We start from the raw sequence: 24,689 nt of genomic DNA on the forward strand, positions 1-24,689 counted from the left end.
TAGCTACACTAACAGTCACCTCATGCAGCTCACAAACTGGGGGGTTTGCTTCGTTATCTGATAATTTCATTGTATCATTTTCAAAATTGTTGAAACTTTACTTGAGCGGAAACACGGCAAACATAAAACAGCTTTTAAGGACCGAAAAGTTTTAAAGTTATCGGGACTTTCGAGAAACGGGCCCCTGGATCGAAAAGGCTCGCCAGCAACGAGTGGACTTTCTGACAGACTTCAACCTAACCAATGAACACGTCCTGCGTGGTTGTAAAATTCCTGGTTGTTTCTTGTTTGTGGGCCACAGTGAGTTACAGCTGTAATAATGATACATTCGACACACTTCCCAATAAGAATACCGTAAAGATATCTTAAGCATCTTACATTTTTGTTGGCTTGATGACACGTCCCATAGCTAAATATACGCTGTCGATCGCAAGCTCAGCTCGGGAAAGTAAACAGTTCGAGATGAATAAGTCACGCCACGTGTTGTTATTTCGATTCCCCTGCCCGTCTTTTCGGTCACAAAATAATGATAGTAAGCACAGATCAAAGAAAGAATTGTGAGAGAGGCGTTCACTCGAAGATAAAAAAGATGCTGATTAATCAAATTGCACGAGCTGGAACGAGGAAATATGCTCAGTCGTATGCTCAGTCGTATGCTCTTTTTTGAAATATCAAATTTGCATAGTAAAATTCCTTGTTGTTTAGTGTTTGCAGGGCAAAATAAATCACCGGAGTCATCTTAGTATATCTAACATATTATCCAACGAGACAACATGTCAAGATTTCTTACTTTTTGTTCAACAGCCGCGACAGCAAGCTCAGCTCGTCAGCTTCCAGGTGTTCCAGGCGACAAAGTCACGCGATGTGTTGGTATTTCGATTCACTTGGAATTTCTTCTCGGAATAAAAAATGAACTATTGTAATCAGCAACCAAAGAGAGAAGTTTGAGAAAGCTGGTTTCCTCCTCGCAGATCGAAATGGCAATCAAGGCGTTCACTGAGCTGAAGGTATTTCTGATCACGAGATGATCACGGGAGATCAAATTCACTTCCTTGAAAGAAAATATGTTAGTTTGTACCCAGACTTTACTCGTCTTTGTACGACCGTGGCAAGGTGGGCAAAAGCATCGGATCCGAACGTGTCGTTGGCTTTTCGCTGACTGATCGGGGATATTTAAACTAAGGGGTACAAAGACTTGCAGGCGATGAAATGATGTAATCAGACTTGACTTTGTTTCTTACCAACGGTCAATGATTCTCGTAAACTAAAAAACAAATACAACTAAATGAACTAGCTTATAGGGGAAACAAAACCGAGTAGCGATCGAAACAAAAGACGATATTTTGACTCCACTACACAACATCAACAGACAAAACGTAATGGCAAATAAGTTTATTTTGGGACGGCTTGGCGAGAACCAACCCTACAAAGTACTTATGTAAATACAATAATAGGTGATTACTGGTGAATACCTAATGTACAACACTCGTAAACTAGCTTTCACAAAAAGAAAAAACTCGTGCTACAAATGGTCGCTCTTGACCTGAATCACCCAGTTAAGCACGCAGGCTTAGTGCCAGTTAGGCTGCCAGTTATTCTGGGGAAACTAATTAATAAAACAATGACAACATATAGCTGGCACAGGGAACACTGTAGGAGCACAGAGGCTAAGCAAAAAGAAAAACTGCTATAACTGGTCGATCTCGACCTAAATCCCCCGAAATAAGCACGCAGGCTTAGTGCCAGTTAGGCTGGGGAAACTAATAAATAAAACTCTGACAACGCATAACTGGCACAGGGAACACGGCAGGAGCACAGAGGCTAAGCAAAAGAGAGATTTGCTACAACTGGTCGATCTCGACCTGAGTCCCCCAAAGAAGCACGCAGGCTTAGTGCCAGTTAGGCTGCCAGTTAGGCTGGGGAAATTTAATAAAACTCTGAACAACGGATAACTGCTGGGACCGGGAACACTTCAGGAGCACAGAGGCTGAGTGCCAGGAAAACTGGGAATCATCTCCCCTAATGTACCCAACAAGGCACGTAGCCCAATGACCAGTAAGGCTGCCATAAAAGGCTAGGGCAGGACATTGAAAGTAAACAAATGGATAACGACCCTGGCTAGAAGTCTGTAACATTGCCTGCAACCTAACTGCATCAAACGAGACTTATGTCGCCTCCTAAAGAGCGGTTCCTGGACAGCTGACCTAGACATACATAGAAACTAAATATATCAAGTAAAGGAGCAGGTGCAAAACTGAGATAACTGTACAAGTACATAAAATAAGAAACGAGAAAAAACTGAAAACTAGCAGAGCTGAGCTACCGCTTACAAACTGAAGTAAATGCGGTCAGACGGAGGCCAGAAAAAACCTGCCCGAAAAAACCCCGAAGGGAAAAAATGCGGGCAGGAAATCTGGGTAGGAACCAAGGCTCAAGCTCAAAGCCCTTCCTACGGGACTTTACAATGTCATCGAGAATATGTTGCTCCTAAAAATAAATAAAACAAAAATAAAGAAAAACCAAAGAGAGGGTGGTTCGTAAGCCTAGATGACGTACACGTGATATACGCAGCCTTATATACCCCCAATATGGCTACCCATGGTGCACCCGGCCTAGTACCCAGGCCCTGTTGTATCTCGTGCCGTCAAAATATTTATTTCTGTCTTCTTCGCGGGCTCATTCGTCAGAAATAACATAAAACATAATTGTGTACGAAAGGCTTAATGACAAAGTACAAGCTTGTGTATTTTGGGGGCGGAATCCTGCACATGAAGAATCTTATTGTTGCATGGGAAACACTTAACAAAAACATCTGTTAACCTAAATAAAATGCTTTATATATTGACTTTTGATGAAGATAAAATTAGTAGAAAAAGGTAACTGAAATATCCATACTATAGTAAATAACCAAATATGCGAAATTGTTACGAAAATGTACCCATGTATGCCCACGAGGGGACAAATAAAGTACTAACTCAATAACCTAAAGACTAAATCAACAGAGATGTCTACGAAAGGAAACGAAAACGATTACTTACATATCTGACCCACACAGTAAAATTCCAAATCACGAAACGAAACTAAACGAGACAAAAACTTATTCTTCTACTGTATTATTTGATGCTTCTTATTCGAAAACATGCAATCGACTGAAATAAGAGCTATCTAGGGGGAGTCTTAGAAACAAAGCAATGACGTAAATGAAACACTAGAAATGAAAGTAACTGTTGAAACGAAATGAAACTAAAAATAATGAGAACTGAATGAGAAACTTAACAGGTTATTAGGTCGCCGGCAGGCGTTTTTTTGGTGTGTTTTTCGCTCGTGTTTTGTAAAAAGATGCAGGAATAATGCAGCTGCGCGAACAGCTGGACCGAGGTTAAACAAGAAAACGGTTGAGGAGGTGCCGAGAGGCTTTTTTCTCTCGGCCCCTCCCACGTCGTTTTTTTCGTTTCACCTCGGTTCATCGTTTGGCGCTGACTAGACGCGCGCGGTCTATGGCGGGGCCGTATCTGTCGGGGAACCCAGTTGCTCAAAAGGTGGATTGCTATCCACCGGGAAAATCACTGTCAGGAGCCGATTCACCACCTGTCACTGTCCAGTGGACAACGCAGTTGGATAGCGATTTATTTGACTGTGTCACTTGTCTTTACGGTTTTCTTATAGTATTTTCGCCACCCGTCTATCCTCTCTTGATTTAGGTCATCTTCACGGGGCCAGTTGGAAAACATGTTTCCAACTGGCCGTGTTCACGGTTGTTTTTTTTTACCCCTTCTGGGAAGGTAGTGGGCAGTGGAGACGATATTCAAGAGGGTCCTGTCCCCACTATCTGAACGCCTGAATCAGGCCAGGGGGGCCAAATAGGGGTCTTCACGATCAAAATTTCCCCTCAGTCCCGTAATACCAACAGTTAGAAGCAAGCAATTCTGTCAAATATAAAGTCATGTTGATCGAAATTACAAATATTTGTGTGTAACGTGAAGTTCACGAGGTTCGAGTTATGTGCATTTCTGGACATAAGTGCAACAAGGTCATTTTTCTTTCCATATAATGGCTCCTTAATATAGCATTTCCGAAACCCACATCTTAGAATCGTTAATTTGGAATCTTGGTATCCTTCTGGTCAAAATCCTAAATTATTGCTTTGAAAAAATCCAAATTCTGGATCTAGAAAAGCCAGCTGGGGAACCTCAAACAATACAAGTACCTATGGGAAGTTAAACAGCTAGCGAACTTAGGGAAAGTTCATTTAATATGACAAGGGGGGGGGGGGGGATGAAGATATTGAAGGGGGGCTCCGAAAATTTTTAGACACCCGAAGGGGGGGCTCTGAAAAAATTGTTGCGCTAGGAGGGGGGGGGGGCTCCGAAAATTTGTATACTTCAAAACCAACACATGACATCATCATACAGATCGGATGGTTTTCAACTCAACAATTTAATGACCTGTGCAACTCAGCTATATCACGTGGTTTACAGATATAACAAATGTAGTCTCAGTAATTATTACACTCTTGTTCATCCCAAAAATGCTTTAGAAAATTGTATCACAACTGTATCTCAAGTTTGTCACAGTATAAACCATTGAAGACAATAACGGTAAATATATTTAATACAGTCTAAGGAATTGAAGGAGGAGGGGGGGGGGGGGGGGGGGGCTCTGAAATTTTTTCGAGTACCAAGGAGGGGGCTCCTAAAAAATTGAACCGCTAGCGAGGGGGGCTGCTAAAATTTCAAGCTTCGAGTTTCAATATCTTCATTCCCCCCCCCCCCCCCCCCCTTTGTCATATTAAATGAACTTTCCCTTACAGGATTTAAAAACCTCTGAATAATTTTTTCACTCTGGAGTGTTTATTACCTGTCATTTATTCAGTGTACATTAATATGGCTTCGGATAAACACAAGAAAACCATTTTCCACGGGTGAATAATATATTATTTAAATAATTTTTATGTTACTCCGAATCCGTAATTTACCGTTCCTCGTTTTATGTTAAATTTTACTAAACGAGTAGTAGCAACTACAGATAACGTCATCTCTTTCACTGCTTTGCAGGGTCCGCAACCTTTACTGAGTCAACTTAATTTAACGTGGTTAATCAGCTGACTCTGACTCTCTCTCTATCTGTCCACCATACAGGCTCCAGCAGGGTGTCCGCGCCACTGAAATTCCTTTCCCTCTGTCTCTAGCCTGTAATACAGTGTCCAGGCGCGGATCCACACCGGTTTCCACCGTTTTACGGAAATCGGTCAGATTTTTCACAATAAATATTAGCAAAAACTTTTAACTTTCCAACTGAAATCTGGAAAATGGTTTGGAAAGTCAGAAAATATCCTGTCTAAATGACTCATAAACCCTAGAGAGGAGATTCTGAGGAGTTTAAATCCAAAAAACTTCCCGGGGAGCATACCGCAAGACCTCCCTTAGAGTAGGGAATTGGTCAGTATTTATTGTAGATCAACGCCTGGTGTCCTCTTGCGGAGGAGAGAAATTGATCTTGATTTAACAAAGCGATCAAATTTCTTTAATGAGCCGAGAGTACGAAAAGTTAAGACGGGGGATATAGCGATATTTTACAAACATTAAAACACACAGCCCTCCGTCTACAGAGCAGGTGCCACAAGGCGAACAGCTCCACATGTAACTTTCCATCCAATCAAAGCAACGTTCTTAAGTCACGTGGGGTCTGTGCAAGCAATTGGTTCTTCACAAAACATTTCATCAAGCAAAGCAAAGCAAGGATTACAAACTCTGACATTCTGATTGTAGCCAAACGCTGGAATCCTGAAAAAGAAGACATGTCCTCGTTGTTAATTTGTCTACTAAAAGACGATGTAAAGAGATGAGCGCCTCTCTTACTCTCTTCACTGGAAACGAACTGGTTAGCCTGTAGTGTAACACAGGTTTTCCCACTTGGAAAGGAATGTATGTCTCTTCTTCAGTTTTGTGTGATTCCCCTCAGTGACTCAATTACGAAAGACCGCCGCAGAATTTGTGGTCCGGCCAGCGGAGGCTGCTTATCCTATAAACTGGGAAGTTTAAAAACTTAGAGCTCACGATGAAACTTCAACGGCTTAAAATTTCTTATCTTTTAAGATTGCCTCTGTCAGTTTCTGTTAAACAGCAAGAGAGGATATCCTCTCTAGTGATCAGCTGGCCACGAGACAAAAAACTGTGACACCTGCAACTGATACTACAGTAAAACATGTTGAACTTACGGAGCTGACTGATCTGTGCAGTTGTGACAGAAAACGCGGCCGCAGCATCGACAATGATGGCGTCTTCTAGTCTACAACAAACACCAAATGCATCAGTGTTCAGCGAATAGAACCCAAACCAATCAAAAGAACAAACACACGTTTTCTAATTTTCAAATCCTGAGAGGTTTGATGTCCCTAGAATAACACTGATTGTGCCTACATTCACCTATGTTTGGAAACGAAATTTGTTCTGTGGACTTCGGGTGTCAGTTTTCGGTTGAAAATTTGGTTTATCAATTGAGTTGACATAAGGTAAATATCGTAGAATATGAGCTTCTCCGGCACAAATTGGGTATACTGTCTGTCAAAATGTTACCAAACCGTTTGAAATCATGGAGTAAAGGCAACCTCCTTTCCAGGGCCCCCTCCTATTTCCTAAAGAAAGAGGCCCTGGGAACAACGTTAACAATAAAACAAGACACAAAACTTACTTGAGTGAAGGGCGCTCGACATTTACTGTTTGAACAGTAGTTAACAAGCTGCGAAAAAAAAATACATTACCTACATTAAAAAGTGGTTAAGACTAACCAATCAACAGGCGTGTGATAGCAATCAAGTCAACAATACGGGGATTAAAAAGATATGGGAACTTTGATGTATCGGCACAATATGAAAATATAAGGTTTGAAATATATTTACGTTTTATTTGAATTCAAACAAACATAATTTTCTACTTCTCAGGGAGGTCATTTGCTAATAATAATAATAATAATAATAATAATAATAATTTTATTACTTATAACGCACAAATTCGCATATGCATGTATATGATCAATGCGCGTTACAGAAATAGGCTGAATTAAATAAAAAATAGTCTTAACTAAGGATTTCAAAGTAGTAAGATTCAAGGAAGGGCAAAAACCAGTTCCTGGTGTCGGATTTTCAGTAGCAGGTCTAGATCGCGCAATTTTCGGCTTTTATCGATTTGAAAGTTTTTTTAATTGTTTATTGTTTCATAGTGATATCGATTTTACTTAATGCCACATTTTGACAAACTTCAATCCAAAGTCAGTCAGTGGTGAACATTTTATAGCGATCGGACCAGGATAAAATCACTTTTTGGGTGATGGAAAAATATCGGTATGGTTTTCGAAAAACTGTATTGAAACACCTTAAGTAAACAGTTTATTGTATTTGTCCTCTATAAGCCCCAATATCTCAGTAAAGTCCATAGGTCTATTCTCACCTCATCTGGTACCCACGATAATCTGAAAGTGTTTTGTAAATGTAGTACCTCGGCTCGGTCCCTCTCAGCTTGCTCAAGCCGTGTGTTTGCCTGGAAAAAGAGACCATTTGCTGCACAGTGTATCAGTAACAGACAAAAAACTGAATACAGACGTAATGAAAGACCTGAAATCTAGCCTGAAAACTAACCTGGTGAATAGCTGCTTCCGTTTCCTGACGAATTTTGGCCATTTTGTTAACAAATGTAGCTTCACACTGCATCAAACCACAAATAAGAATTTTTTTAATATCAGCACAGGCGTTCCAATCTCACGTTACGAATGTGTTCTGTAAATTAACTTTCTCACAAAAGAGTAAAAAAAACCGACTAAATCGATGAACTCACGCCAAAAAGCACTGGAATACATCAAAGGTAAGTCTCCTTTATTTTCTTTATAGAAAAAAAGTAAAAATAATGATATTTAGCGTTCGCAGTATTTTATTTCTCATAAAAAGTCTCAACGGTTACTTGTAACGCGACACTGACTCTCTTGAGAGAAAGTTAATTTAAATAACACACTCGTACCGTGAGCTTGGGACGCCTGTGATATTAGTGAACAATACGACAGCAGAAGAAAGAACACGGTAAAACCTTTTGTTACAACTATGTTCAAAAAGATTTTCTGCCCGGCCAAACTTCATCTTCCTTTAAACAGATCTTGTTGGAAAAGCACAGAACACCGTAAAGTTAAGTGAATGATCACGACAAAACCCTCAAGTAATAACCCGGTCACGTTTGTTCTACAAATCTTTTTGCTGACCTCTTCTTTCTGCCCTGTTGTTGAAGGGAGACTTTAGCCTTGAAGCGCGCGGACCATAGTTTGTACTCGACATGCGCTGAACTTTATTTGATAAATGTATTGTACACTGTACCTACAACTCCGCTAGATAATTTTGATATTCTAGAAACCGTGAAACCAGCCTCGGTCCCAGGGCGCTTTTCTCGCCCTTCCCACATTTGAAGGAAAAAGCGCTTTAAGGACGTGAGGCACCTCTTCAGAGAAATCAATCTACACATGCAGGAATCAAGTGCCTGGCCTTTCTCACGCTAGCTATGGAGCAGAGAGCAAATACGTCATTTTCTGCTTATTCAGCACACCGAGCGTACTGGAAAAAACTGTCACTGAGATATGTATGGTGGTCGAGAACTGCCAATCGAAAAATCCGCATATTGAAGGAATATGAGTTTAAGACTTTGTTTAACGTACATCTGCATCACTTCTTTAAGAAGGTGATCCTCCTTCCACGATGAAAACCTATTATCCGCCATCTTCGAGCTTCCTCGAGAGAAAGGGTCGTAAACACAACAAAATCAACGTGATGTACGCAATGCATGCTAGTAGTGTCAGCCCTCCGCTGGGTCGAAAATTTTATTTGATTTTAATTTTGATTTCATTTCATTTTACTTTGGTTTCATTTCGTTTTATTTTGATCTCACTGGAATTTACTTTCACTTTTCTTTTGAATTAAAATAAAAATTAGAAAGAAAGTGGAAAATGATTACAGATGACACTAAAAAATAATAAAAAATAATAAATAATTCCTTCAATATGGGGATTTTTCGATTGGCAGTTCTCGGCCACCATAGATATGAAATGAAAAAAAAAAAATATTTTCAGGTACATGTAAAGTATTGTACGATGATAGACAGTGAAATGGAGTCTGTAGCAATGAAAATCTGTCAGTAAGTTACCCGTTTAATGGCGATATCTTTCTGTTCTCTTGCAATATCTATCTCCTGCTGCAATCTCATAACCTCTTTGTCATGCGTCTATAAATAAAGAAAGTGAAAACAAGGGGGAGAATGAAAGTGAATACTTTCCTAGGGCCAACAGTTCTATCAGAATGTCTTATAACGCGTTTAGGTAGGTACTTCATATATGTACACTATAGGAATCATATATGAGGTATCTACCCGCGTTTAAACGAAAACCGCTGACTGGTCAGATCAATTGCTTGAGTGCCAGTCTTCGGCGCGGTCGACCGGACCACCACTCAGGGTCTTGACTAAAAAGGGAGCTTTAGCAACGACGACGGCGATGGCAACCAGGACGTCAAAAAAGTAATAGGTTTATTACGCAAAACAACAACTTTGCACGTGCATCACGCTTTTTTGTACATTTCTTCACCGTGCTTGCACGACTACGACGTGAAAATGCCTCATTGCAAGTTTTATGGAGAACGTAAACAAACGACGACGAATCTCTTTTTCTCTCTCTAAACTTGAGTGCGGTCCTCAAGAAATCAACTCCAGGGAAATTCGCCTACACTTGCCATTTTCAGCAAATTGGAATAAACGCGACAAAGATTAAAAAACGGGAATTCATTTTCAAACTGACGTTTTCGCTGCCGTTGCCGTCGTGGATACTAAAGCTCCATAATACCTGAGAAGACCGTCTTTTCTTTTTGTTTTTAAGATAAGGACGAAAAACCGTAGCCGCCACCCCTTCTTAAAACACTTCACTGATAGGACTAGTACATGTGGAAATAAAAGAATCGATACGGGAGTAAAGATCTCTGGCCGTAACCACCCCTAGCGCTAGTTGTTAGATTAGGCAGGTTCAGTACGGTACCGTCTTCATTTGGTAGGTCTGTGCCACTTTCGTTTCTATTTTCATTTGGTAGCTTTGTGTCCCGTTCGTTAATCGTTACTATTTTTATTTGGTAGGTCTGTGCCCTGTTTGTTACTTTTTTCATTTGGTAGATCTGTGCCATGTTCTTTACTATTTTCATTTGGTAGGTCTGTGCCCTCCATTGGGTAGGCTTGTGTTCCATTCGTTGCATCTCGATTTGGTAGATCTACGCCCAACAACGCTAAAACAATACTTTACCTCAAAAGACTGCGAACAGTCTCCCTTGGAATTGGAACTGAATACTATCACTGAGAACAACTGATACTACTATCAAAACGGTGTTAAACCAGCAATAAACTTTTGCCGCTATAACTTACCTCTGCTGCACTAGCGATAGACTGCATGAGTCTTTTGCAACGCTGTTCAAGGTCCTCTTTCTCAGCTTGACACTTCATCAGCTTTTCCTGAAAAATACGGTGGAAAATATAAAGATCTCGGGTACCATTTGTACGGGAAACCGGAAATTCCAGTTGGAAATTAAATGGTTCGCGTCAATTCGTTAGGAAAGCTTCAGAAAATATGGGCTGTATAACAAAATACAAATTCGCTTTTCTTGTCCCAAATGTTTCTTATAGGAATACTGTTAAAATATCGTGAGAACTTATCCTCGTCCCTCATTGCATCAGAGTTTTCATGTGATTATCTCGACCACCCGAACACATTTTGGGAAGCCTTAGACGATGATTATGGAAACCAAGCTAAACCAGACAACAAGTAAAAGAGGTTTGTCCAGTAAATACTCTTTTTTTACTACCAGATTTATGTAAGTAGGGTTAAATACTGAGCCTCGGCCGATTGAAAATAGTTTAGACCGCAGTCTTGTTACGCAAAGCCTTCTTTGAAGACTTTCTGAGACTTTCCGGGGTTAAGTTGCCGTAAATGTGGTTGTGTATTGATTACGCAGATCAGTGAATTAAAAGGATCAAGTACCTCGAGTTTTGAAGGGTTTGCCACCACACACGGTAATAAATCCGGTCTGATGATAGGTTCCACATCAGCTGTAGGAATGTTAGATGATGGAGTGCCGCTACTTGAACCAAAGAAACGATTAACTACAATAAAAGGGATGGAAAACCAGTACCAGATAAACTGATGTCTTTCATTATCATTGAGCTCAAATTTATATGAAGACCCGCCTTCCCAAGGGGCTGGTCATCACCGGCGAACGCTACAGAGAGAATTATTTTGATAATAGTAACAAAGGCGAAAGTAGATGGCTAATGTGCGTGCCTGTCCCTGCAGTGCTTCATACACTTTTATTCGCCTATCCGCAATTTAACTATCGATAAGGCAGACACCTCTCTGAAGCGGTCAGCCAAGCTTTGTTTGGATAGCAGTTGGATTAAAGCTGTGTCACTAAAGTAGAAATTGGCCCCTAACTGAGCGAGGACAATAACCACTTCAAGCATTGAAGCAAGGTTTGAATATCACAGCAAATATAAAAGAAGACAAGGATGGGCAACATCGAAACACCCTATCTAAGAGAATATGGATTCCGGAAATATCCGAAAATACCGTAAAATTCCGAAAATAAGCCCTGGGACTTATATTTTTCAAAGGCCCTTTTTAAGGGGCTTATTTTTGGAGGGGCTTATATTTGGAGGGGCGATTTAACGGAGGGTTTTTGGCGTTACAAGTTGGGGGGGCTTATATTTGGAGGGGCTTATACATGGAGGGGCTTATTTTCGGAATTTTACGGTATGTTTGCTTGTGGAATCCGTAATTCGGGAAATTTAGGAATTTAGGCTTTGAAATGTGGAATACAGTTCAAGGAATCCGGAATCCCACTAACAGTTGGAATCTGCAATTAGAAATTTGCTGAGAAAGAAACCGGTATCCACGGCGTAGAATCCAAAATCCAAAACTGTCTTGAATTCCATTGCTTGAGGACCGCATTTGCATGGATTTTTTGAAAAGTTTCATCTTAACAGTTTTTCAAAGTTTCTCTGCGTTTGTTTGTCACGCTTGGGAGACACATTTGTTTGTCAGATGCTGCGATTTTGTCATTTACAAGTAATATGATTTTCTTCCTTGTACCGAAAGCCAAGTATCTCTAAGAAGAAGAGCTTCTGGAATAATGTCCGGCGTAAGAAAGTTCAGTGCCATTACCAGTAAGAAGTTTACCATATAGTGCCTACAGCTCAAAGCTTCTGACCTGGAATCTCGGACCGGAGCTCCTCACACGAGTTATGCTTTCGAAGACTCTGAAAACAAAGACAACAAAAGATGTGACCATAATTTCAACAAATTTCTACAGTATTTAAGGATCCAAACACCAGAAGTAAAATTAATACAGCTTCTCCCTTTTAAACGAGTTGTTTAATCAACTGATATCAAATTCTCTATAAACTCATGGGGGTGGGGGTGGCGGTGAAGGAGATGTAAACACGGGAAAAAGAATTGTGTAATTGAACTTTGGGCATACATTGAAATGTTAAGACTCAAATTAAACACTCCAGGAGAATGACAAAGAAGCTATAGTCATGCTTGTTTTGATCTATTTTGAGTTGCTACAGTGTTTCGCCTTAATCGGAAATAAAGTTTCCCACTTCACTATTATTTTATGCGTCTTGGTACTTTCGTGTAGGTTAAAAATTTGCAAAGGATTATTTAACTCACCCAGTCAAGGAACTTTGTTTTGTCTTCTCTTCTTAAAAGTTCTGGTGTCTTCAACAATTTATGTCTTTCTTGCGGATTATCTGAGTTTTATAATAACAAAAACTGTAAGAAAATCATAAAATTCACAACAAATACAACAGGGATCAATGCCAAGTCACATTTCTAACATTTTGCAGAATACTGTTTATTTTAGCATGCTTAATTTTCAAACACCATCGTAAGTGGGTAGATTCATCAATTTTGGCGACCTCATACCTAGGGCCTACGCTTCCACAGAGGCCGTGAGAACGAGATTGCACCTTGGGTTCTCTGTGTGCTGCTTTCCGCCCTCATCTCTGTTTAGCGCATGATCACTGTTCACACGCACCCGGAGATTTTCGGGCCTGATGAGTATACCATTATTTACAGTTTTATGTAAGGTGTTCAATTCGTACGTAGCAGGGTTCAGACTTTTCCGTGCTGGGCTATGCACATGACAAAATGAATACTTTATCCTTCTTAAGACAAACCTTTTGCCATCCATTTCGGGCTGTTTGGTGGTACGTTTTCATTAATGTGTCTCACAATCGTAGCCACATACAGCTTTAACATTGGGTCTTTGACTGAGAACCCTGCAACAGAAAAACATATATTATACAAGTGATTGATAACTACAGCATAATCCTCATATCCGAGTTAACCAGAAAAAAAGCGTAAAAAAATATTTCCATCCCATTAAATTTGTAAATAAGATGGAAGATCAGTTAGATTACCTGTTGGGGTTTGTAGCCTCTCTTGTAAGTTCTGTACTGCAACATCAACTGCAAGATTATTTTTTAAACAGAATTAAAACTTAAAAAGGTTTTATGGCACTTGTAACTCACAGCCTAGTAGTAGGTTGAATTCATGTAATGGGAAGAACGTCCCAGACATCCTCAAGTGTATAAAGTTATTCGCCACTTTCAAAAAGAAAAGGGAACAGGAGCCGATAGAGCGATTTTCGTATGACCTTGAAAAATGGTTTTGGTGTGTTCGTTATTTGTTTAATCATAACTATAACAAAATTCTCAAATCTGATTGGTTCTCAACTGCCCTGATTTCAGCCTTAATAGGACAGTTTAATAGGACAGTACGCGTCATGCCTAAGTAATTGGACAGTACGCGCCATCACGCGCGCGCTTAAATGGCTTTTTTTTTCATAGCTAGCGAAAAAATCTTGGAATTTCTTGTGTTTTGATTTAAAAAGAGCCCTATATATCAAAAATTTTGTTAAAGTTATGATTAATTGGTAACAGAACTTCGTGTCGTCCAATTCGGTCTGTAATCATACTCGTGATTAAACAAATCGGACTCCCGCTACGCGGTCGTCCGATTTTGTTAATCACTCGTATGATTACAGACCGAATTGGACTCCACTCAGTCCTGTTACCATTACTTTATCAGCCAATGGATGAAAAGATAAAAACATGGCCTCTTCGTTTTCCCGCCAAAGAAAACCTTAATATGGAGAAGGCATTGTTCGATTGGCCAATAGTGTTGCAGTATGACGTCAAAGCGAAGTTCGATTGATTTCAAGAAAGTTCTTTGGGCATGACGTCTTTTCAGCTGAGTGTTCGCTTAACCAACCAAAACCCACGAGCGTTTGTATTCGTTTGACAAACTAATCAAATCGCTCTATTTCTGCTCGTTTGTTGTTTCTGAGACTGTTTTGTTCGCGCGTTTTTATTTCAAGGTCATACGAAAATGGCTCTATACGTCCCGCAACTGTTCCTGGCGGGGATCGTTACTGGGGACGCGCTATTGGCCAATTTTTTTCATGTCCCTAGTAACAGTTTCTGAAGTCTAAGCAACGTAACCTCGTTTTAAAAGTAAGAGTTTTTGGAAGTCAAAGCCTATTTGTAAAAAGGATCTGTAATGTTATCAACTTAATCAAAAAGCGTACACAGAGAAATCTTGCATAACAAGTGTTATGGTGGGTTTGTTTTACCTTCCACAGCTCTCAATAGTTGAACCAGCTCCTGTTTGCCACCGGAACGGGATGCAAGGTCTGCTGCTGTCTCTGATGTGTCAGTCAAGGCAAACACTGGAACACCCATCTTAAAAGGGAAAGTAAAGTGGGAGGGGGGAGGGGACGGGAGGGAAGCAAATCATTAGCGCACATACTTGGTTAGGTCAAAATAAATCAGTTTGCCCCATCCCGTCAAAAAAGGATTTATCAGTACACTACTAAGTAGTAGTATTATTCATTCAAAATATTTCACCGAATCTGATTGGCTAAAAGCACACGTTTAATTCACCATAACCAGTTACTGTTGACCAAATTTGGAAGAAATTTGACTTTAACGAGGAAATGACGTCAAAAATGCAGCTTTTCGCAGGTTAAGGCACCGTTAACCGAGAAGACCTGGGGACGAGGTTGAGTTGTTTTGGTTGGGAACTTGAAAAAATGGTGGACATTTCACTGGTTTCAAGAGTAAGAACTAGGCGAAAACATGGCTAAAAACATGGAAAGAACAGCAAGAAGACAACTCGAAGGGCGACATCTGCTATCTGGAGAATATTTGCGGAGCTGGACAAACCTAAACGTACAGTATCGAAGATGAACTGAACATCGATGGATCGATGGAGGTAAGCATGTTTTTAGCTATGTTTTTAAACTAGGAAATATTTTGAATGAATAATAAAACAGTTATTGAATTCGGCTTTCGTATCATATGAAGAATTATGGAGATCTCGGAGGGTGTTATCCGCCTCGGCCTACGGCCTCGACGGATAACACCCTCCTCGATCTCCATAATTCTTCATAAGATACTCAGCCTCATTCATTAACTGTTAAATAACTATAAAAGTTTTAAGGAGTGCATGCAGCATTTCAGCTTCCATTTTCTGGAAGGTGTTGGCGCCAAGTTTACGGTACGGTGACTTCTCTAAAGGAATGTGGTTCGGTTCTCAACAGCCGTTTGTGGGGAGCAGCATTGCGTGAAGACAGAAAGAACGGCTGTGAAGCTGACTATGCCTTTGGCAAATTGGTGATAATGTCACTTGTCCCTGAGAAATCTATGGGGATGCCAAATACACATTCCAAGATCCATTCAACCACCAACGGTCGTCCAATACAATATCATCACCTGACTCTCTCTAGTGGCGTGTGGGGTGTGATGGGAAGGAGGAAAGTGAGGCAGAGAGATGAGCGTCTTTCTCTCTTCATCCTTCCCATCATCCCCTGCTCCCGCCGTGCCTTACGAGCGAAGACTACTGGGGACAAGTCAGTATCATCACTCAGATCTATTATGAGATGCATTTCTTTTGGGCACAATATTTACAAGTTTATTTGTATCTTGGTTAATTTTAAATCATGAGACAACCGTTAGGGAATAATTCCTTTGTAAATTGCTCATATTAATGATCACATTCATCAATTGTCCCCAGAAACACAAAGCAGCAAACTTTCATACGGTATAACATGATTTGTAACAAGCAGATACCATTTCAGCAAGTAAAGGTCTTCACTGTACATTGTACTGTAGTATTATAATGTATGGTGAATTAATTGTGTCTGCGCAAAAACATCAAAGTGAGAAAACAGGGGCAACCAAACGCAGATTTCTTCTTTAAAAAAGTGCTTTGAAAACATCTTTTAGGCTATCTACAGTGCCTTTAAAGCTGTAAAAATGCACTTTAAGTGACACCACAAAATTTGGATCTGTTTGGTTGTAAATTAAGGCAACTTTTAGGTTTTCTAACCACATTATTATTACTTTCCACAACAATATTATATTCTCACTTTCCAGAAAATCTTATCTTCCGTTTTGTCAGTAAGTACCTGTATGAGAAGTTCACCACACTCCACATGACTTTCACTTGATCCTTTCCTTCAGATCAATCACATAATATCAGTAATACATGGCTGCTTAATCAAAAATTAGAATCTAGACAGCATTTTTGCCTCATTGATGTGGAATATTCAATATTCTATTCTGACACAAAATGAAATTATCATGGAGGCATACTGATGCAAAAAAGGTTACCTATTATACAAGTACTTCCAAAGCAGCAGTCAATATTAAAAATAAAAAATGTGTGATTACTAGCCTGAAATAAGTGCACAAAATGACTGTTATTTCAGACTATGTGTTTATGAGTAGTTTTTGTGTCAGGCCTTCCATGCGGTACAGAAAGAGACTGGAGTGTACATTTCCATGCTCTGCATAGTTGTTGCTTTGCCGATCAACACACGCTTCGTTTCTTTACTTTCTGCTTTTTCTTTATCCATTATGAAACAACAACAAAAGCTAAGTTCACTTATTTACGCAAAAGAGAATGACAGTTGAACCTAAAAAGCATGAAGATGAACTGGATAATTAAGATGGTGAAGCTCATGTTAGTTGTTCAAAGTTTCAATATCATAGTTTGACCCAGACCATTTTTGAAATTGATCCAATTTAAAATGCCACGTGGGACGTATGACCCACTTTTACCAATTTCTAGACTGAACAGTCTGCTTAATAATACACACCACAAGCCAATCTCTTTGTACCACATAATTTATCACTGCTAATTATATGCTTTAATTACCTTGATTTAATAGGATTTCATAAAAATTTGTATAACATGTTTTTTACCATGGTCATGTAAACTTACCATGCAAGGGCATGAAGAGGGGTCCAAGATTTCTAGATTGGATTACAAAAGAAAATATTTAACAGTTAATGAATGAGGCTGAGTATCTTATGAAGAATTATGGAGATCGAGGAGGGTGTTATCCGTCGAGGCCGTAGGCCGAGGCGGATAACACCCTCCGAGATCTCCATAATTCTTCATATGATACGAAAGCCGAATTCAATAACTGTTTTATTATTCATTCAAAATATTTCCTAGTTTAAAAACATAGCTAAAAACATGCTTACCTCCATCGATCCATCGATGTTCAGTTCATCTTCGATACTGTACGTTTAGGTTTGTCCAGCTCCGCAAATATTCTCCAGATAGCAGATGTCGCCCTTCGAGTTGTCTTCTTGCTGTTCTTTCCATGTTTTTAGCCATGTTTTCGCCTAGTTCTTACTCTTGAAACCAGTGAAATGTCCGCCATTTTTTCAAGTTCCCAACCAAAACAACTCAACCTCGTCCCCAGGTCTTCTCGGTTAACGGTGCCTTAACCTGCGAAAAGCTGCATTTTTGACGTCATTTCCTCGTTAAAGTCAAATTTCTTCCAAATTTGGTCAACAGTAACTGGTTATGGTGAATTAGACGTGTGCTTTTAGCCAATCAGATTCGGTGAAATATTTTGAATGAATAATAAATTAAAATAAGTAGTTAAGTCTTGATATTCATTTATTCATTTCTAGTATGAAACATTCTATAAACTTACATTGTTCACTGCTGTCACATCTGCATTTCGTTCCTGTTGAATTTTAAATAAAATAAATAAATAAGAAGGGATATAATTTACGGAGCTACTTTACTGGGCTGATATACATGGGTTAACCCTGAAAACTGTTGTGTGCAGAGAAACATTATGACGTGTGTATTTCGAGAGTCAGAATGACATTCCAGGGTTAAATCCTCTTTAATTAAATTATTATCATCATCATCACCATCACTATTATATCAAATTTATATAATTCTGTATGGATATTAGCCTAGTCAAAGAATCCTGTAGTTTGGATTTAACTTACATGTATAACACAGACCAGGACCGAAAAATGCCAGACTTTGTAGCAAAATGTGCTTAATTCAAGTTGGAAGAAGGCACCAAAAATATTCACTTGCAAGATTTTAAGTTTGGGTTCAAAAAGCTTCCAATCATGGGACTCTATCACAGCTTTACAATAATGAAGAGGTGCATGCAACAAGGCCCTACAAGGTGTCTGCTAATCTGCTAATCTCCCTTTAATTTTCAAACAAATACAATACAAATTGATTAACTATTATATATAGAATCAGGGTTTTCATTAAGAATTTAGTAGCAGGAGAAAGGTGTAATGTTACAGGAGAGTATTGTGAAAGACACTCTGCATCTGAATAAAAAATAGTCATATAGGCTATCAAATGTTAGCCAGAAAATTCTGCATAGTAAACAGAGAATTCTCTGATCTCCTTTGCCTCATGAACACACTGTAGAATAAGGACTGTAACAATCAAGACACTGGGCCAAACTTCTAATGGAAAGTTTACAAAATTTCTCAAGGTTGTTAAATTACTAGGGACAAATAATTGAGAACAAAATTAGTTACCATTAAGAGAGCCACACAAGGGAGATGGCCACCTTCTGCAGCAAAAAAGAGAGGAGTGTTCTTGTCCTCATCTACAAAAAGAAATAACAAAATAATATTCACTGCGATTTCATTCAAATGTAGGGTCAAACATTCTTATGGGAAAAAAAATTACTTTGCCTGTGAATCTTTATTTACCAGTATGGAAGAAATAATTCAAACTAGGTTTGTTCATATTGAAAATTAAATTATTACCTCTAATATTGATGTCAACATTCTCATGATTCAGTAAAGTAACCATGGAATAATGGTCTCCTGGAAATACAGCAACTCATTTTTACTGATATTAAATAAAGCAAAATTAATATACTCTGACTAACTAATTATTTTCTAAATGATTAAAAATGTGTATTTACAGTGGTACTACATGCATTAGGAGTCATCACTCAGTTGAGAAAATATTGAGTCATAAATTAGTCACAAATTAATACATCCTGTTAAAAAGTTACCATTATAAAAAAATTGCAAAAATACATCTGTGGGCACTAGAAAACACACAGAAGCGCCCTGGATCACAGATTATTGTACAACTGATCAGCACTGTGAGAAAGATTTTAAGTACATGTACAAGGGGCTTTACTGTTGAAGTACACATGTATGACTTGCTAGTTTTTTACTTGGTTAGTTTTCGGCAGCGTTTTGATATTAGATAAATGATAAGCATATTATTACCTGTTTTAGCAGCTTCGAACAAAGCCCTTTTCCTTTGTTCAGGATTTAAACTAGACAAACTTGACACCACAACAAATGCATCAGATGTTGCAGATGATGTTGAATTTGCTAAAGATAAAAGAAAATGTCATTTTAATAAAGACCTTTTCATTTCCATGTACTGTTATGATGTAGTTTAAAATGAAATTTACTGTGGTTTCATCCTAGTTTGACTCTCAGTTTCCTCTTTCTCCGAACTGCTTTCTGATGGACGGTTACCAGTTTGGCAAATGCAAGGAGACAGTGTAACACTCCAGAAAACAAGTTTGCCATCCAACGTAATTTTCCTGTTGATACAAATTTATGTCATCATCATCACTATCATCATCATCATTATCACCATCAAAAAGTCTCTCAGTGCTAGAATTAGGAAAACAAGGACCTGGTGGCATCTTTATACTCTGGTATTTATTAATTTTATATTTATTTCACTTAGCTATTTGTCAGACTGCTTGAATTTTTAGAGTAATCAACAATATCATATACTAGTAAAATCCAACTAGTGGTCTATTATCAATAATGCTGCATTCTGATTGGTTGAGCTACTACTAGGCTATATGTTATAGCCCACTAGTAGCGTAAAGCACGGGCTTTTTGGCGGCAAAAAAGGATTAAAGTCAAGCTTAAACTACCTAAAATTTTTTTATTCTCGTTATTTTTGACTAACTAGTTGGATTTTAGTAAATTATTCCTCTCGTCCTCATGGCCTCTAAGTCAGTAACCCATTCGGCCTTAGGCGTCATGGGCTATTGACTCAGAGCCCATTTGCGCTCGAGGAATAATTGTTAAATATCTCTGATTGGGTAAATTTAACACACCTCTTCCTGTTCTAGCCTCTTCTATGGCTGACAGAGCCTTCTGCGTGTTCATTTCATCTTCTTTTTGTTTTAAGAGACATCTTGTACATACCTAGCAGAATGATAAAGGACTACTGACAGTAGATCAATGCTCAGTCAGTTGACCACTTTTTCAATGGCCCTTTAAAATGTGGGTAGGAAAATTTTTTGACACACATATTGGCAAACTAAATTTTTGTGAAACAGACAAATTGCAATAGAAATTCTATAATAGTCAGTATGCCTCATTTCCGGTGAGTGCACTTAAAACTGGAACCATAGTGATGCAGTTGCCTTGCCTTAAGACATTACAGCGATCAATATTATGTTCAGTACAAAGACATTGAACTTTTGTCTCTTAACATTGTATGTCAACACCAGATGTTTCGTCATTGAGTCTGTTAAGTTTAATGGAGTAATGGCCAACAGCTACAAAGATCATTTGCCAAAAGAAGAAAAATTAACTCCCTTTCTTACATTCCACTCTACATTACTGATAAAACTCATTCATTATTTTTATAAAACATAACATGATTTTCAAATGGATGTAATAGCGGGATTTAACTATTTACTTATTATTTGACAAAATACATTTTTAACAGTGACCTACCTTTACAGCTTTGTTAACAACAACATGACAGGTAACACACACTGCAGTGGAACATGTACGACAATGAGAACTAACAAACAAAAGAATGTGGAATTATTATCATGACAAGAGGTAAGAAAGTGGTGCATTGTTCTACTTAAATTCTAAATCTAAAGAGGTGTTCATAAGCACCTTACTCTTTAATAAGAGGGAGAAAAACAAGGGGGAGAATAATAATCATTATTTATATCATGCAAATTAACATAAAAATATGATTAAATGAACATTAATCAGAAATTAGAATTAAGGGAGTATAAGTATTAAGACATTACCTGTCCTTTACTAATCTTGTTTCTATAGCATGACAAAGCAACTAAGAATATTTCTAATCCTTCCTGTCAAAAGGTTTGCTTTAGTCCATAATGTTACATTTGCTGGTACTGGTTCATACACCTGGATGGAGTGCCAGTCGCATTGAGAGTAAAGTGTCTTGCCCAAGAAATTATGAATTAACCCATTCGCCCCTGAACCGCCCGTAACCGCCCGTGCGGATCCAGGTCCTTTCTACCCTTTGTGACGTCATCAGTTTTAACGGTCAAGGACAACTTTCTTCGGTAACTTGTGCAGAGTGAAGAGATCTTTCAAACCATACCAGAATGACCACAATTCAGTCAAGGACACCGGAGAAAGAAGCAAAAAACCACGTGACAAGGACCTGAAAATCTCCATGAAAATCTTGTTCCATTACCCACCTACCTTTCCTTTCACCTAATCCTAAGATCCTAAAAGCTTTCCTAAAAACTCTTCCCACCAAAATGAAGCCTACTAAATGCCCAGCAAGAGAAAAAAAAAATGAGGCAAGAAAAGCGAAAAAAGAAGGGAGGAGAGAAAGCGAAAAGTAAAAGTCAAGACTGCTGTGTCACTTTTAAACCCAAAAACTATGTCGAAATTTTGCTTTCTGCGCATGCCCGAACTTCGCAAGCTGATATTTTGCATCTGGATCAGAAGGCCGCCAAGTGTACGACCTGTAGACCGGTTTGTGGTAAGTTTTAGCTCTTTATAGCACGACAGTGACCAGAAAACCACTCGACTAGCTTCAAAACGCGTTTTTCGGCAAAATCTCCAGGAGCGAATGGGTTAAGCAAGGTCAAGGATCCTAGCTAGCGAGGGCTTGAACCCAGATTTTTTGATCTGGACTCCAGAGCACCGACAATAAGGTCATTATGCCTCCAGATTTCAGAGTACTATGTGTACACTGTACATAATGAAAATGGAATCCATGCATGCATTATGATAAACACTACATGTAACAAGGGTAGCTCTAGTGTTAACTTTTTTTATTTACAATAATATATAAAACATTATGAGTAAACATTATAAGATGCTTACCGCCCTTTGATCAAGTTAGTTCCCCAATACTTCTGAAATATTGTTCCACACTTGGAACAATTCTGCCAAATAAAAAGTAACAATTTATCCTGAGTTCTACAAGTGCAAGCAATTCATGGGTACAGTTTAACTTACACTATAGTTAACTTTCCTTCTTCTTGATGAACAGTTCATGCATCAGCACACTCACTCTTGTTTTTGTAATACAGTGCAATGGTCATCTTTTTCAAAACACAATCATGTCAAAACAGTCACGTAAGTGTGTGCTAACTATCAAAATACCCTCTGCAAATGAGCCACCCTTGTATAAAAATAGCCAGCAGCATATCAGTCCTATCCATTTGAGTGTTGTTTCACATTATCAGGGTGAAGTACCTGTAAACTAGCTTGAGCAGCTTGGAGCCTTTTTATGATAAAACAAAGCATTTACCTTTTTTAACTATTAAACCTTGGATTATGAAGTTAGCAATCACGAACCTTGCAATCGCAGGACTTGTATGATTTTTTACAGTCACGACACCTTCTTGTAAGGCCTGCAGTGTCACTTCCTTTTGAGTTCAAACATAGATTCAAAGAAGAAAGACTGATTTCATTCAATTGAAGATGACCAAATTATAGAAAAGAACACTTGCTGTACCACACTTTGTCACTCATATAATCATTATAACGCCAAAATTTTCAAGTCTTTTATACAAAAACTAAAATCCACATTTGACAGCTGGCCATCTTTTTATTTAGATTAAGGAACTTTTAGCCTGAGAAAACAGCTAACATTTAGCGATATTACCACTGCATAATCCACAAAATGATGTCTGAGAAACGAGCGCAGAAATTCCATACCGATGACGCATCACTACCCAGATCTGGGTAGTGCTTCTAATTGATCAAACCGCATGGGAAATTTGATTCAACCAATCAGAAGCACTACCCAGATCAGGGTAGTGACACATCATCAGTATGGAATTTCTGTGCTCGTTTCTCAGACGTCATTTGGCGGGGAAACCAGTGGTAACGTCGCCAAATGTCGGCTGTTTTCTCAAGCTAAGGAATTTTATACCAAACAGAATTGATAAGCTCTTTAATATCATCAGTGTATCATGCAATGCACGCAGAGACAACAAAAGCATTTCTAGTTCTACTAACAATGTAACAGTATGTTTGAATATTAAACTCATTGTCTTTAGTTAATTACCTTTTATTTGGACTACCCTTTTATTTATAGAACATCATGAAGTTTCGTGGACGCAATCGAACGCAATATTTCAGACAATATGTGTTGAAACTTAAATTAGAAAACAATAAATAGTCACAGCTGTCAAATAAAAGTTTACATAAGACTGCAGCAGTATACAGGGTGTGAATGAAACGTTAAAACAAAAACTTACCTTCATTCGAGCTTGAACTGTGGGAACCTTCCATTTCTTGTAAAATTATTTCTTTCTGATCATTTCACAATCAAAAACAAATTTCGCAAAATCACAAGTGTTTGAGTTTGTATTTTGTTCCATGACTTGGTATCCGAGCCTGTACAGGTGACCGTTTTGTTTCCAAGCTCCCCCGATACACACGGTACACAATAACACAATATACATGTACAGGCGACGTTTTTGCCGGCGTTTTTGATGCAAGGTTTGTTTCAGAAAGTATGAATTGAACGTGCTTTGAGCATGATTTTAGCCTTTCTATTAGCTTCTACTATTTTTGTTGCTTTACATATCTTCAATTTGAGGAAATTGGTTTATCGCGTGACCAACGGCATGACAAATTCGTGCAGTGCAGCCAGAGGGAGTCCAGATTAACGGACATCGAGAACATCGAATGAAAGTACGACTCCTAAATTGGCATCCATTATTTTTTATATCGGCACCCCCATCTCACTACTGAGGATTAATTATGGCTTCTACTCCCAAGGAAATGTACTCTAACAATAGCAGCAGGGCTGTAGCTCACAATTCCCCCAGACCCTCCGTGGCTTGCACCTTTGGTGGTCACAGATGTTGCCTCAGTATCTGTATCAAAACTCTGGGTCAGTAGTTCATGTATGACCCCATGAAATGTCCTGAGACACCAGTGCCATGCCGGACCTCTAGGCACAGAAGTAAGTGTAGTGAAGTGTAGCAACTGTGGTAAGTGTAGCAGCTGTAGTAAGTGTAGTAAGTGTAGTATCTGTAGTAGCTG

At 38.8% G+C, this 24,689-nt stretch overlaps 3 protein-coding genes across 6 annotated transcripts in view; 1 reads left to right on the top strand and 2 right to left on the bottom strand.

The window, feature by feature from the left end:
* The window catches only part of LOC140950079 (uncharacterized), a 28,840-nt gene extending 27,923 nt beyond the window's left edge, over positions 1 to 917 (bottom strand). For 2 of the 3 annotated variants that reach the window (XM_073399270.1, XM_073399255.1), the window contains exon 1: positions 791 to 895. The gene's annotated coding sequence lies outside the window, so the exon portion shown is untranslated. Of the gene's footprint in view, positions 1 to 790 lie in introns of all 3 variants that reach the window. The other variant, XM_073399263.1, reaches the window with a different exon arrangement.
* Positions 1 to 24,689, top strand: part of LOC140950249 (T-complex protein 1 subunit theta-like) — a 123,011-nt gene that overhangs the window by 59,577 nt on the left and 38,745 nt on the right. The gene's annotated exons all lie outside the window — the stretch shown is intronic.
* LOC140950279 (uncharacterized) lies at positions 4,839 to 24,011 on the bottom strand. The gene is made up of 24 exons (XM_073399501.1): positions 23,897 to 24,011; positions 22,989 to 23,059; positions 22,512 to 22,573; positions 21,144 to 21,213; positions 20,516 to 20,606; positions 19,659 to 19,766; positions 19,182 to 19,241; positions 18,948 to 19,018; positions 18,083 to 18,115; positions 17,356 to 17,387; positions 16,538 to 16,586; positions 14,702 to 14,810; positions 13,488 to 13,535; positions 13,245 to 13,346; positions 12,736 to 12,815; positions 12,272 to 12,320; positions 11,047 to 11,168; positions 10,434 to 10,520; positions 9,177 to 9,254; positions 7,634 to 7,699; positions 7,446 to 7,535; positions 6,691 to 6,738; positions 6,218 to 6,288; positions 4,839 to 5,783 (listed from the first exon to the last, which is right to left on the bottom strand). The coding sequence occupies exons 1-24, from the start codon at positions 23,928 to 23,930 to the stop codon at positions 5,675 to 5,677; spliced, it is 1,740 nt and encodes a 579-aa protein (XP_073255602.1). The 5' UTR covers positions 23,931 to 24,011; the 3' UTR covers positions 4,839 to 5,674.

The sequence above is a fragment of the Porites lutea genome, chromosome 1 (genome assembly GCF_958299795.1).
Source record: "Porites lutea chromosome 1, jaPorLute2.1, whole genome shotgun sequence".
NCBI classification, from domain to species: Eukaryota; Metazoa; Cnidaria; class Anthozoa; order Scleractinia; family Poritidae; genus Porites; species Porites lutea.